Source organism: Strix uralensis, chromosome 16, assembly GCF_047716275.1.
Source record: "Strix uralensis isolate ZFMK-TIS-50842 chromosome 16, bStrUra1, whole genome shotgun sequence".
Taxonomy (NCBI): Eukaryota; Metazoa; Chordata; class Aves; order Strigiformes; family Strigidae; genus Strix; species Strix uralensis.
In genome coordinates, this window is record NC_133987.1 from 8,580,974 (window position 1) to 8,595,359 (window position 14,386).

At 40.2% G+C, this 14,386-nt stretch overlaps 1 protein-coding gene across 6 annotated transcripts in view; it reads left to right on the plus strand.

Moving 5' to 3' along the window:
- Positions 1 to 9,971, plus strand: part of IQCE (IQ motif containing E) — a 28,842-nt gene extending 18,871 nt beyond the window's left edge. For 2 of the 6 annotated variants that reach the window (XM_074885871.1, XM_074885875.1), the window contains exons 20-22: positions 163 to 293; positions 1,019 to 1,137; positions 5,450 to 8,950. In XM_074885871.1, the coding sequence (XP_074741972.1) occupies positions 163 to 293; positions 1,019 to 1,137; positions 5,450 to 5,580 (381 nt within the window). In that variant the 3' untranslated portion in view covers positions 5,581 to 8,950. Of the gene's footprint in view, positions 1 to 162; positions 294 to 1,018; positions 1,138 to 5,449; positions 8,951 to 9,759 lie in introns of those variants that run through there. The other 4 variants (XR_012631129.1, XR_012631128.1, XM_074885872.1 and 1 more) reach the window with 4 other exon arrangements.
- Positions 9,972 to 14,386: the final 4,415 nt, after the last annotated feature.

The window sequence follows — 14,386 nt, forward strand, 5'->3', positions numbered from 1 at the left end:
CTGCTGACTTAGTCTTATAGAACCTTAAAGACTGCAGACCAAAAGATGAGAATATTACCTCTACTACCACTTTCACAATCGGGAGTAAGATTTTGAAAACTTCTGTCAAGCTTTTGTGCAATCCATAAAAGGTCAGTTTTCTTTAATCTGATTGCTTTGTAGAACTCCTGTGTGCCTTCCATGTCAAACTCCTTGAGCTTGTCTTCTGATTGCAAGGAGAAAGATGAGATTGTGACATTCATCCAGTCCATCTTCAGGGCTCACTTAGCACGTACAGTACTGCTTGAGGAGAGGTGAGGAATAGATGTTTCTGCAACTTGCAGTAGCAAAAATTGTTTTTATTACAGGAGAGGGGTCATTTTTGTTATAGAGTTTTAGTGTGGGTTCCTTGGCAGAGAAGAACAAGGCTATTGTTCCAACAAAGACAAGGGAGAGGTTGCTCATGAGAAAATTCAAAGGGTTTGCAGCTAAAAGGGTTTCTTATTGCAGTGGTAGTCTTCCTATATCCTGTCGCATGCTCTCTTCCATAGCAATGAGGAAAAGTAAAGGAAAATAATTACTCTTTGGAAAAAACAAAAAAAATTTTTAAAATTACAGTTGCTATCAAACTGATTCCTAGTACATTTGTTTAATGTAAGTGAATCTGAAACCTTGAAACCTAAAAGTTCTGTGGAGGAAGAACAGGGAAGAGCTAGAATACCACCTTGCATACAGTCTAGTGACTTAGCTCAGAAGGAACGCAGTGATTTGCTTACTGCTTAGGTTTATGGTGACTCTGTCTTGAAAAATACTTCCTTTCCCTCTGGGGCTTACTGCTCTGAAAGTTTTTAATATTGGCTGCCATGGTTACAAGGAGAGTTACGTAGCTGTCACCTCACTTTAGTGTCGAAGTTCAGTTCTGCAGGTGATAAGTTTTTGTCTCTTGGAGGCTAGCAGCACAAACTTTTCCACGTACCCCCTGAAGACAGACTGCAATTACTGTTCTGTGCCTCGTGCTATGCAGTATGTCTTTTTGCAGGCCCTCTGTGTCCAGGGCACCAAGTGAGAAAGCAGATTCTGCAGTTTACATTACAGAGAAGAAACCAGCCTCAGCAGCACTCCAGACACCTCCTTCAATCTTCAAGTCATCTCTTCCTGGTAATTTCATTTCTCCCTGTGTTCAAAAGTGTGTGTGTTTTGAGTGGGTGCACACACAATTTTGTAGAGAACATCTGCACATGCACACACATATGCAAATGCATATTTGTACTCTGTATGTGTCTTCTTTTAATTTGATGACATGTTGCTTATATTGGCAAGTGCAGTCCCTTACATAAAAAATAAAAGCTTTGACAGTATCAGTACCAGCTTCCTCACAGTGCTTTGCCTTTTTGTCACAACTGTGGTTTGGAAGGTCTCTCTCTGATGTGAGTGGTAATTATTCAAGGAACATGGTGTTCCCCTGTGTTGCCTCTCTACTTCCTTTTCAGTCCCCCCAGCCCTGTAGCTGTAGCGTGGTACTTTCCACTACGTTTTGGGCCCAAAGCCATAGACAAGCTGAGAATGTTTTCACCATCCTGACTTAGTTTTTGAAGGGGACAGACATCTGGTAAAAAGAACTGTCCTAGTCAGCCATGTGTATTTAGTCATGTTTTTTTCAGCAGTCTTCAGTTGCTGCAGTAAGTGGAAAAATGAAGTCCTGGATAACCTTGCCAACTATAGTACTACTATAATACAAACTGGGAGAATGTCTTTTTTATGGCTCTTATGCCATTTGGTTTCCTTCTTCATTGCTGTTTGTGAGAAGATGGAATTAAAGCCAAAGAGGCTTTTAAGAGGATGTTAAAAGTACTGAGTAAGAAAGGCAAAACAATGATGCAGATAAGATAGCCTTAGACGTGCAGCTTCAAAGGAGTTAAAAACAAATTGAAAAAGGTTGGTTTTATCCAGAGTGGGATATTTTAGGCTTTTATGGACCAGTTGGAGGAAAAAGCAACTTTGAGGGTGACCTGAGAAACACACTGACTTGCTTTTTGTCAGTGAACAGCTGACAGTCCCTGCAGACTTGCTCAGAAACAGAGCTGTAAGCAGCTGAGGCTTTTTCTCGAAGATATGAGATGGGGAATAAGCCAGACTTGCAGGGGTTGTGAATACAGAGGTTATCCTTCAGTGAAGGAGTGTTTAAGAAGCTTTACTGCATTTCGTATTCAGGAATGTATTCTACTTTGTGAAGGAGTAGGTAGTACTTGCTTCTGAAGATGTTAGAGTTTTGAGTGATTTTCATTATGTCTGGTGACAGTATCCAGGAGAGAAATGCTGCAGAATCCTGTTTTGCCTGGGCTCTACTGCAGTAGTCGTTATTGGTATGCTCAGTCTAAACCCTGAGTAAATCAGTTGTGAAATTCTACCCAAATAGAAAGAATCACTAAAAAAAAAAAAAAATGCTTAGTGCTTCTAAGACCCAAAGAAGGGTGTAAGATGAAGCTATTGTGGTAAATGCAATAGTATAAATACTCATAGAGCACAGTCACTGTTTAGCTATGAAGTCTCCAAAGCTAACTTTTATTGCAGATTATGATGACAAAGTGATGAGTGGTGAGTTGAAGTTCTGGAAGATTTTATACCAGAAGGGATAGAGAGGAGACCGTAAGAATTCAAACTTGCTTCCTTGCCGTCCTTTTCTGGTTTAAAAAGGAGAGACTGGGAGCAAAGCAGGTTATATTTGCTGCTGATCTTATGAATATGGGAGATGTTTTCAAAATCTGGGATGAGGATAGAATGTACCTAGGTAGCTTGTGAAGAGGCATACTGGATACGTGCTTCTGTAACTGCACAGCTGCCCAAAAGACTGTCTTGCACTGAAAACTCTGCAAAGTATTAGTTCTTGGTGCATTGGAGGGTTTAACCAAACTCTCCCAAAAGGCAAATAGGGGGAAAAACCTACTAAAGAAAGGAGAGCATTCTGGTGTAAATGCCACCTCTATGAAGAAATGCAACCCCTCAGCAATCTATTCAGTTATAGCATGTTTTTTGCCACTTGAATCCATGTAGCTTAAACAGGTTAAAGTTAACTAAAAGTCCAACATCTGTCATTCGTAGCTCATGACTGATATAAAAATCCACTACCAAAATTGGTTTTTGATGTAATGTATTTCACTGGTCATCCTGCAGCTTGGAAAGTACATGAGACAAGGAGCTTCTTTAACAGCTGAGTGATTTAAAGCAATCAGGTTCCTTTAGCTTTAAATCATGCAGTTGTTGGACAAGCTCTTGCTTCATTTTTCCCAAGTCCAAACTTGCATTTTGTGACCTCTAGATCTTGCAATGATCTTAAACTTTCAGTGAAAGTATATATTGCAGTAAGTCATTTAATTTCATTAGCATTTTGTCATTATTTTGAGAGGAATGAGAAAGAATAAAATGTGTTTTAAAAAACCTTGCGTATCTGGTAGAATAAATTTATATAATCCTGGTCTAGCATTGCAGACTTCTAATTCCTTGTTTACATCAGGTTAGATGTCTTTGTTTTCTTCAAAAAAAAAAAAAAAAAGGCAAAAGTAGTGTAGCCTTCAACACTGCTTTGCTTCTCTTCATAATGTGGACAACAATTGGAGATTTGTAAAGCCATTTCTGCTGCTTCCCATGAAATCGAACAGATAATAACAATTCAGTTTGTGATACTTAGCATTTTGTTTCTTTCTGTCAGGGGAGTGGCAGGAAGGAAGAATATGTTCTGTACATGCACAGCAATTTTGAATAAGGGCAGCATTTCTCTCTGCGTATCACTAGTCACTCTGGATATGAGTTAATTTGAGGCTTTTTTGAAATCATAATGAATTTGCATACAACCCTTAAGTCTAATCAGTGCTTACCCCTTGACAAGCACAAAGATAAAGTTGTCAATCTGAAGTATATTAAACTGAAGATGAGGACAAGAAAATCTCAGACATCAAGAGCAGGATATAATTAAGAGTGATTTGGACAATATTAAGCTATTTCATATACAATATCTGTTTATTATTGGAGTTGCATCTTCTAGTTATGCCTGCTTTTGGAAGTTCTCATTGCTCATCCTTGTCACGAGTACTACTGGCTCATAAATCTTCCCGAAAAACTTTTACATTATTTGTTGACTGATGCAGAGAAGAATTTCACTTAACTAGAGAGTCAATGCATTTCTTTGCCTCTGTAGGTTGAGGTCAATGTAATGGCCTCTCTGCATTCCTCCTTTCCATTCACAGGCTCTCTGTCTGTCACTCTTTTTCTATTTCTGGGCTGGTTGTGGTCCCCTTTCTCTATTCCACATTCCAGTTGCTGTGTATGCCTCCTCTCCCATACCAGGAGGGGTTTTTTTCTGTGTCAGGAACCTCTTATTTCACAATGAGACCCATGGCATGTCTGTTCTTCTCCCCAAGCAATATTCTCTGTGTGCCCTCCATTTTCCCTTCTATTTCAGTGTCAAAAGCTCAGCGTATGCCTTCTTACTTGTCTGTTTCCTCTTTCTACCACAGGTCATCTTGATTTGTTTTCTTCTCTTGGAGATAGTATTTTCAAAGAATTGATACTTTAAACTGAAAAATAAGTGGAGCTGAGGGGAGAATATTGAGCTAGGAGGTGTTAATAGCTGAGGGGAGGCTATTGTGCTAGAAGGCATTAATAGCTGTCATTTAGTTCACAGATCTCTTGTAGAGGGGATGCAACCTGCTAGTTCTGCTCATCAGATGTTAGGGGCCTTGTATGTATCCATTTCATTCCTCTGATTTTCCAGTATTTACTGGAATTATTAGGGTTCTATCTGTTCATGCCCTGAACGCTTCTTCAAATGTTGGAATCAATGAGATGCATAGAACCACACACCCAGAAAAAGAGCAAAGAAGAAAAAGAAAAAAAACCAACAGCCACGCAACACAACCCAAACCAACAAAAAGCCATGGTGTGGTCACCATTTTTATTGTCATTAAGTAAGGTAGTACAGCATGTGAATAATATTTTTTGTATTTTATAGATGCAAGGGTGAAAGACTGAAAGTCACTGAGAGCTTCCATCATTCTTTTTTTCCTCACTGATTTTCATTATCTCTATCTGACTGAGGTTCTCATTATGACCTTTCTGCTTAGCTTAAGCTTGCTTGGGTCAATTTTTCCTTTTCTGGCCATCTAATAAATATTTATTTTTATGACCCAAGATGGCTTCAGTATCGAATCACTTTACTTCGTGGTGTGTAACCACTTGCAAAGATTTAAAGACAATCAGACAAATCATGCGTGGTCAGTATGTCAACTTAGCGCTTGCTGTGCATGCTCTTTCATTAAAGAGCAACGGGAATAGTTATATGCAGAAAAAGATCAGAGTTATAACTGTAGGTAATTCTGGAAACTTAATGGCTCAGAGAATATTACACTCCCCACAGGGGCTTTTTTTTTGTCAATGTTGTTTATTGATGACCTTGTTTCCTTTGTAATTATTTCAGCCAGGTCCTCTGAGAAGCATTCGCAGCCTGCTCTCCCTCTGTCTGTGGATGAAGCTCACTCAGATGATTCAGATGATATTGTCATTGTCTCTCCGCTGTTGCAGATGAAGAAAAACTACACCCACTTTTAAGTTTTGGTAATAGGCTCTGGTGATCTTGAATTATTCCATTCACAAAACTATTTCTACCAAGATAAAGCATATCAAAGATGAAAAAGGGGAGATATCAGCCCCTTTTTAATGACAGTTGTCACTGTTTCAGCCATAGATGAGTAATTGTTTGGTATGTTATCTGCAGACTTTATGGCTAAAAGCCACTGACTGACTGTTAACCTTATCCGCCTGGTACACAGAGAGAGTTTGGATTTAAAAACTAAAATGAAACACTAATATTTTATCTCACAATGAGGATTATAAATTCAGTTGCCAAATTTAAATGAAAGCAGTAAAGCCTTAAGCTATTTCATGTCAAACAAAGTTTTGTTTCAGGTCAACTAAAATAATTTGTTTAATCAGAAAGTGGTTAATGACATGGCTGCAATTTTCAGCCTGTGTACGTGAAGGGGAACAGCTTGTATTTGTTGCCAAGTCCTCGCTATTTAAAAATTTTACTGTGTCATATTTTAATATCTTTTTTGTTTATTTTTATACTGAACATTTACAGTCTGTGCAGACCTTGTAAAGGCTTTTAGGAAGCCATATCTTTGTCATAGGGCTATTCTAGGCCTACTGTATCAGCAGGGTTTTCTTATTTATTGCTTTTTCCAAGTGTGCTTGCTATGTGTAGTACTATTTTGTATTTGACATGTCCGATCACGTAATCAATTTTTTAGATTTGTCAGAGAAGGTGCATAATAGCAGGAGTGTTCTGTGGAGGATACCCTTGTGACTGCTTTCCCTGCTTATGTATCACAAATCTGAGTGGATTATGTAGGGTCATCGTTCATGTGAAAACATTTGACATAGGAAATAAGTTGCTTTATGTCCTGTTTTAGCTTATGTCACTTGACTGTCTGAAACTTTCACCTAAGTAGATTGCTCGTCCACCGAGCACTAAGGGGCTTTAAGTCTAATAATGTTGCTTTGCTCTTGTTGACCTCTCTTCTCAGTAGGTCCGGTCACAGCCTGGGAGAGGGATCACAATACACCTGTCTCCTGTCGCCAGGTAAAGCTGCAAGCCTGGCTGCTGAAAAGCACGGGCACTCCCAGCTCTATTCTGAGGGATATGGATTGGGATGAGCATAACATACAGAACCTAACCCGTGCAGTTTAGTTTAAGAACAGAAGCAGTAGGTTAGATTACAATAGAAATTAAGACTACATTCAGAAATAACACTGTTTGGCATAATGGGCTGTGGAGAATATGGTCAGAGGCGTCTTCCCAGATCTTTTACGCAGGCTGTACCCCTTCTTGACTGGAAGGAGGACCTTATAGTTCCTACTACCATGCCAACTTCCTTCACAGGCATTACAATGCGTGTGGGTGTTTTTAAGGTGAACTAGATAAATTATATGATATTTACTGGAAGGAGAATTTAATTTTACAAACACACAGTGAAGTTTTTGTGAAGACCCTGATGGTTTCTTTGTCATCAAGGAGTAATAAAGACTCCTGTAAACAGAAAGCACACTTTTAAATATAAGATTTTTATCATCTTTTCCCTCTTCTTTTTTAAATTAAAAACCAGTCGCCACTGTTTCACAGAATACTAATAAGTCAGAGCTGTCTCGGTTCTTTGATTTCAATGAAGCACTATCTGAGGCTTATCATAGTTGATGGCAGTACTTGCAGCCAAAGAGGAAACTGGATGGCTGCAGTGCAGTGCAGCTGATTTCATTTAATCCCATCAGTGGAAATGCTGCCTGTGCTATTTCCAAAGGCAGTTTTGGGATCTCTCCATACTCAAAGCAGTCTGAAGAATGTCATTTACACTCCCGTTGGGTAAATTTTTCCTTCTGGTACTTTGGTCACATGACTGTCATCTGCAGAAAGGATAAAAAAAAATATATAAAATGAAAGAATAGAAGGGATAGAATCCTTTTGGCAGAAGCTGAGACCTGTTTCCGTCTTTTACTGAAAGTCATGTTATGAAAAAGTCATTTTGCTAAATAGAAGCAGAGCTATACTGAGTTGCTTATGTATAATATTTCAAGTCTGTAACTGTGACTCTGTCACGGATACCTCTAGAGAGAGTAACCAGAGCTGAGGACTCTGACACATTAAGGGGAGAGTATGTAGTGTGTCAGGACCAAGACTGATATAAAATACCTACCTAGCTGTTACCCTATAGGGAAGTACTTGGACAGCAAATATAATGAAGATGACATTCTTTTACTGTGCTGTAGTCACCAATATAAAAGTATTAGGAAGTAGGTACAGAGCAGGAAGACCTGCATTTCAGCTGAGTGTATGACTAGCAGTAATGCTGTCAAAAGGCAAGTTCTGGGAAAAAGGAGAGATAGTATCTTGGTATGACCCAGAAGCAGAGACAGAAATCAGGGTGAAAAGGAGCAAATGTTTTCTGGGATGGATGAAAATGTGTCTAGAGCTTCCTAAATTTGAGTCGACTATCTCCTAGCTATCAGAAATCTGATACTTAACTTGAGCTGGGCTTCAAACTTGTATCTTAGTTTGGAAGATAACTATATGCTCACTGCACATCAAAAGTTTGGTGTGGTACAGTAGAAAGGGAAACCTCCATAGTATTAGCAGGCTTTAATGTTGTTTTGTTATGTACTGTAATGGAATGTGTTGAAAGGAGTAGTAATTGACACTAGGTTTCATTCTGTGGTTATCTGTCTGAATGGCAGTACCTGTAAATCTGGGAAGAAGTGTGGGACACTGAAGGAAAAAAAAGTTAATTTTTGGAATAAACGATGTTTCTCCTTAATAGGGAGCTGAGGGCAGTAAAAATCGATGTGTTTCAAACCTGTCAAGATAGGCCCAATACAAACATACTCAGTTTCTGAAAAGTATGTCTTCTGTAGAAAGCACTGGTAACCTTGTGGGGGCGTCAAGGTCTTAAATTAAAATTAAACTCCACTGTAACCTATGTAATCTAACAGCACACTTTCCGTTCTACTGATATGGGATAATGTTGCCTACTTAAAACCTTTTGCAATTTACAGTAGTGTTTAGTTAGAGATCGTGTGTGAATACAGAGATCTGACTTTCATGGGTTGTTATCTCTCTTGATCTCGTTTTGCCCTTAAGTGCCTATGCCTGTAAATCTTTACTTGAGGCATCGAGACCTGAAAACTGTATTGTTGTCTGCATAGCTATAAAAATAATCCCTGCACAGGCAACTTTTAATAGAGTCGAAATGGAAAAGGATTAATCTTGGCATATGAGAGCGCCATCAATTTTTATGATCTTTTTAATATTTAGAACTGTGCAAGTCTCTTATGTAATTTATTTTGGGATCTTTCAAAAGCCAAAAAAATTGCAATGTATTTTCTCCTATTGTTGAACTTTCAAATAAAATTGAAGTTTATAAAATAATCGTTCGTGCATTTCTGCTGCAGTTGCTGCATTTGCATTGCTCCCCTGCTGCATGCTCCTGTTGTTTTCACTTTGCACCTAGGTTGACCTTTTAGGTCTGACTGTTTTCGTGAGTCGATAGTAACAAGATAACCCTTAAACAGGTAGGGTGTGACATTTCTTCTTTAGTACACATTCCAGATTGTCCCATCAGGAATGAACAGTGTTCTTGACCAAAGCCTGGGTGGAATTGAAAGAGCCTGAAAGAGGCTTTTGCTTTCAGTCTTGCCTTCTGGTGTTTTATTAAGAAAAGAAGTCCTGTCAGGTAGTTCTAGAAGTAAAACCCGTGCCATTGCCTCAAACATACCTGGTTTTGTGTGGAGTACAGCGAGTTTCATTTATGCCTTTTCGTCTATTGTTGTGCTGCTTGATTGCTGGCTGCAACGGTCACGCTGACCACTTGCCAAACCAGTGAAATTCAGATAAAAGATTCAAAAGAAATCTTTGAGGTGACTTCAAAATAATCTACCAGAGAAGAAAAAGATGCCTAAATACATGATTGATGCATATCTCCCAGAAACCTGTTGTAGGAGGGATGCAGAGTGGATAACTCAGTCGGGCTGCAGAGCTCTCCCTGGGCAAGGGCTCAGTAGTGCTGTGGGCGTGCAGAGGGACGGCTGGAACCGGGCTGCTCTCAGCTGTGGGGCGAACAGGAGTCTACAGGGTTCCGCAGACTGTCCTGCTTACTTAGTGTATCCCCTCACCTCGGTTATCGTTGCTGTTTATGCAGCTCTGGTAGAAGGAACTAGGATGTATGCATTCCTTTCCAGGTCCACTGCAAAAGCCTTTCGGGACTCCCAGGAAAAACAAGCCTTATGCTGCTTTATGGGGATAGAAGACCCTGCTAACTGCTGTGAAGACATGGGAATCCCGTAGTCATCTTCCTATCGAGCAGAGTCCTGTTGTAGGACTAAAATGGCTACAAGAGTACAAGATGAAACAAACAACCTGTGTTTAATTAATATATTTTTATCTAAATTGCACTTTTTTGTTCTTTCCTCTCTGCTCCACTGACATATGTTCTGGATTTCTTAGCAGAAACTTCAGTTTTAAATCTTAAACACTGGAGGTAAGCCATGTGGCATGAATGGAAAAGTTTTGATATGATTTCTTGGAGCAGACTAATCTTGAATTCAGTTGAAAGCAATTAAGTGTTCACACTAGTTGTATTAAACCATACTTTGGCTTCATCTGAAGTCAGAATGCCCTTGACTCTTGCAAGCTTTGCAGCATCTGTTTATGGTAGGTTTGTCAGCTAAGTAATTTCTTTCTCCATATGAATTTCTAAGGCCAAAAAAAAGTTTCATTCATTCGGTGGGCATCATTAACACCTGCAAAGAGCAAAATATCCATGTTAGACTAGCTTATTAGGGGAGGATTTTCAGGTGTGGTTGGTGGTCTGGTGCTGCATCAGTTCCTCTGACGTTTCCTTCTAACATTGATGTAGTTCTTTGCCTGGTAGAGACAGCACTGACATCAATTTCTGAGTGTTTGCCCTATTTTCAGACGTGTATAAGGCACATTGGCTCTGTATGTGGCCTTTAGCGCTCATTCTGTCCTCGCTGTGCTCAGAGGAACAGCCTTGAACAGCGAGTGTTACTGTGTTCTTATTAACTACACTCTGTTGTAGTCTGCTGATTAAGTTGTACCCTGCTCCTCTTGCTCCTTCCACGGGCTGGCTGTCCTAATTGCCTTTTTCAAATCGGAGGGCGTCTGTGCTCGTACCGGTCTCTAGGATAGCGTTCGTGCTGTTGCCCTCACCGGAGCTGTATATAAACAAAACTTCCCCTCTCAACATGTTGCTCAGGCTGTCGTAGCTCCCCCTCTATTTGGCAGGGTTTATGCCAGCATGCCGCAAAGACACTGCACTGGGTACCACATAAGCCCCTTTAGAGCTTCTATTCTGGGTAGTGCAAACAGATGTGTCATAAAATCTTGATGCTCAAAACGGTCTGGGAAGAACCAGGAGGGACATCGTGCCCGTTGTAAAGGGCCGTCTTACCTCCCTCACTATCAACCAGATAATTCCGCACCCAGATCTTGCTCCTCTGCCCCTCCTCAGTCTGTCAGCTCTGCAGAGATGAGGCTCTGCTTCAGTAATGTAACAAAGCTTGAAAGTCTTCCCTGTAATATGAATTTAGAAATGAAATACTGTAAAACTTGTCATTTGATTACAGCGCTGCTGTAAAAAAGGGCTATGTTTGAATGGCCTCTACTTATACATGTGAAAATTAGAATAGCTTTTAATAAACAGGGGATTGACCATTAATGCCTGTAGTACAAGTTATAATGTTCTGCACAAACATTACTTAGCGTTGTCATTATCTAGCAATAATCCTTATTTGTATTTTACACAAATTGTGGCAGAACCTTCTATTTATCTAACCTGGAAATTTTTCCTGAACAGGCTCTCTATAATTTACACACAGAATTGGCAGTTTTCTTCCTCCTCTTGGCAGGTATTTAATAGCCACGTATTGCATTTCTGTGCTAGTAAACCTTCATTGTTACACAAAATGTACTAGAATGTTATGAAGAAATATCTTAAATAATTAAACAGAAACGGAGTGACAAAACAAACGAACAAAGTGCAATTTGAGCTGTGTTATTCTTTCCTTTTTATATTCATTTATTTGCTAATTTGCTGAACTTACTGAACTGCAATGGGTCTTGCTGTGATTAGAGAGAATTTGCCAAGTTCCTTTGTAATTGTTTCTTTGCAATTAACTAAATAATAGAATGTTCTGTGTGTTGCTCTCTGGGGAAAGGAAAGGAGCGGGCAGGTGCTTTTGCAATAGGATTTCCACATCTTCCACCCATTTCCCTGGAACTCACCAAGCATAAAAGGATGGGTAGAACGTGAGAGAGAGAATTGCACCTCAGGACTGGAAATGACAGAATTAACTTTTTCTTATGATTTCTTTGAGTTTGTTTAAAGATTTTTATGCTGGTCCTGGTTGTGGCTATTCTTTAAACCCGAAAATCCCTAGGAGGACTTCAGAGGAAAGCAATGAAGACCCAAATGTATGTTCCTGTCTGCAGCTGCCTCTGCTCAGGGGAAATCCTTCAAGATGGGAGGAGAAGTCAACTGGGAAGATCCCTGGGAACATGGCTTTGCTGGGAAGAGCAGAGGCTGGGGACTGAGCTGTTGTGGAGGGGGCACTGAAATCTGGGGGAGGCTAGAGAATAGCCCTGGCTTTGTTATTTCCTTTGATTTTCAGCAGAAAAATACAGAGGAAGCCCTTGGAGGAGAGGAAGGGTAATCTTAATCGAGGCACAATCTAGCTCAGCGGGAGGGAGGCACGCTTGATGTAAGGGCAGAGTTTATGGAGCAGCAGAGGTGAGCGGGGCAGAGGTGTTGTCTAACAGTGGCAGCTGAGTGCCGAGGGATGGTTGTCTCGCTGACCTCCCTCTGACTGTCTGTAATTTAGTCCCTAATCTCAAGAGGGTAACTCATCCATCTGCTGGCACTTGGAGTTCAAACTCGCCTTTTTTTTTTTTTTTAAATCTGTATTGTTGGCTAAAACCTTTCATAACTCATATTAGGTCTGACAGTCAGGGGAAGACTCCTCGCTTCATAGTATATTAAAAGCTGGATTATTTAATTTCATAGTGAATAAAAAAAGCCAAGGGTATGGGATTGCTGTTCTAAAAGGTGCTCTCATGGCAAATATCACATCAGCAGTAGGGATCTCTGGAGTCAGAGAGAAGCTTGTGAAGAGAAAAATGGTACATTTCTAGGAGTGCTTTTGCAGGCTGCCTGATGGCCTCGGGGGGACAGGGGACAACACTGGCTGCCTTATATTGGATGTTTAAACTAGTCTTTCTATCTTCCTTGTCTTTAATTTGGGACATTTCTCATTTGCCTATTTTGACCAGTGATTCTTTAGCAAAGTCACTGTCAAAGCAAGTTAGCGAACGCTAATACAGCTCTTAGTGTTACTTTTCAGCAGGATTACCAGCTAACAAGCTGACACTTGCAGTTTGCTTTGGTTGATTGTAGAACTGCTTTCCATGCAAGGGTGATTTACTCCTAGTTTTTATTCCTGAGATGTCACAGCAGTGGCTTGTTCATTTTGCTTTGGCAAAACAGAGTGTACCTATTCGTGTGGGGAGGGAGAAAGGCTGCTATTATCTAAACATGAGAGCCTTGATAACTGTCTTGTTGTCATGTAATCAAGAATTACCTGAATAGGATCAAATGAGAGATGCTAGACATCTAAGAAATGCAAACACTGCTTCGTGACATCGTACAACAGGCTGAAATGCCCTGCCATGGAAAGTACAGCTAGTGCTAGATTCTGCGGTTTGTCTCTTATTCCTAGTTTGCTGAATGCATTTTACTCTTCATTTTCATATTTTCCGATATCATTATAAATAATTGTGGTGGAGAAACTAAAACTGTTGATGCCTCTGTTTCTCTGTAATCCCAAATCCTCATTCTACTATAATTTAATCCAGTTGTCTCCGCAGCAAATGGCTGAGAGGCAGGCACACCAGCACTGCTGAGCCTTTCCCACTCACCCCCCACACCCCGTATGGCACCTCAAACTGCCGCGCTGATACTCTGGAGCTTACACCCCCATTTAGTAGCATCCAGCTTTTCCTGTCATTTGTTCCAAAATGTTTTGTTCGGTTAGATTTACATCAACGCTGTCAAACAAGCTCTCAGTGTGGAGTGCTTGCTGCATCTGCTTCTATTCCGTGGCCACCACTTTGCTGACAAAGGTGCTTGGACTCGCAGCCTGGTGGGGTTTTTCTGTCTACCCAGAGGCCCGGCAGCAGTAACATCTGCAGGACAGATTCCAGCCTTCAGCGTTTTAGTGCCAAATTCCATAAACTCTGTGGCACAGGTGGCTTACACAGAGAGATCTCTTGCCCCCAGCAAGGTCTCTCTGCTCCTTGTCTCCAGGTTGTTTGAACTGGAGGTGAAATATGTCAGATCACTGGGCTTTAAAATAATTCCTTCTTCATCCTTGCTGGCCCTTTGAGAAAAAAAAAAAAAAGAAAGAAAAAGGAAGAAAACAAAATTGGCTGTCATTCAGCTGTCTTCCTGCAGAAAAATAAAAACTTTTCTTGGAGAAGGCTGGAGGGAGTTGAGGTCTTATATCTTGTATCCTTGTATATCTTGTGCACATACTGCGTGGCTGTGAACTCTCTGACGTGTGTCTTAATGCTGTTTGTGAACGATAAGATTTCTTTTTAGCTATGTTGATAATACTCATATGAAAATCTTGTCCTAGTCAAAAGCTATTAAGGTTAATGTTATATTTCAGAACATCAGTAGAAATATGTTTATTTGGTCCTAATGTGTTAAATAGCCCATTTTAGCATTTTTGTTCTCCTTATTTATAAAATGCATCGCAGTCCTATCTGCGTTTGGGGAAAGTCATAAAA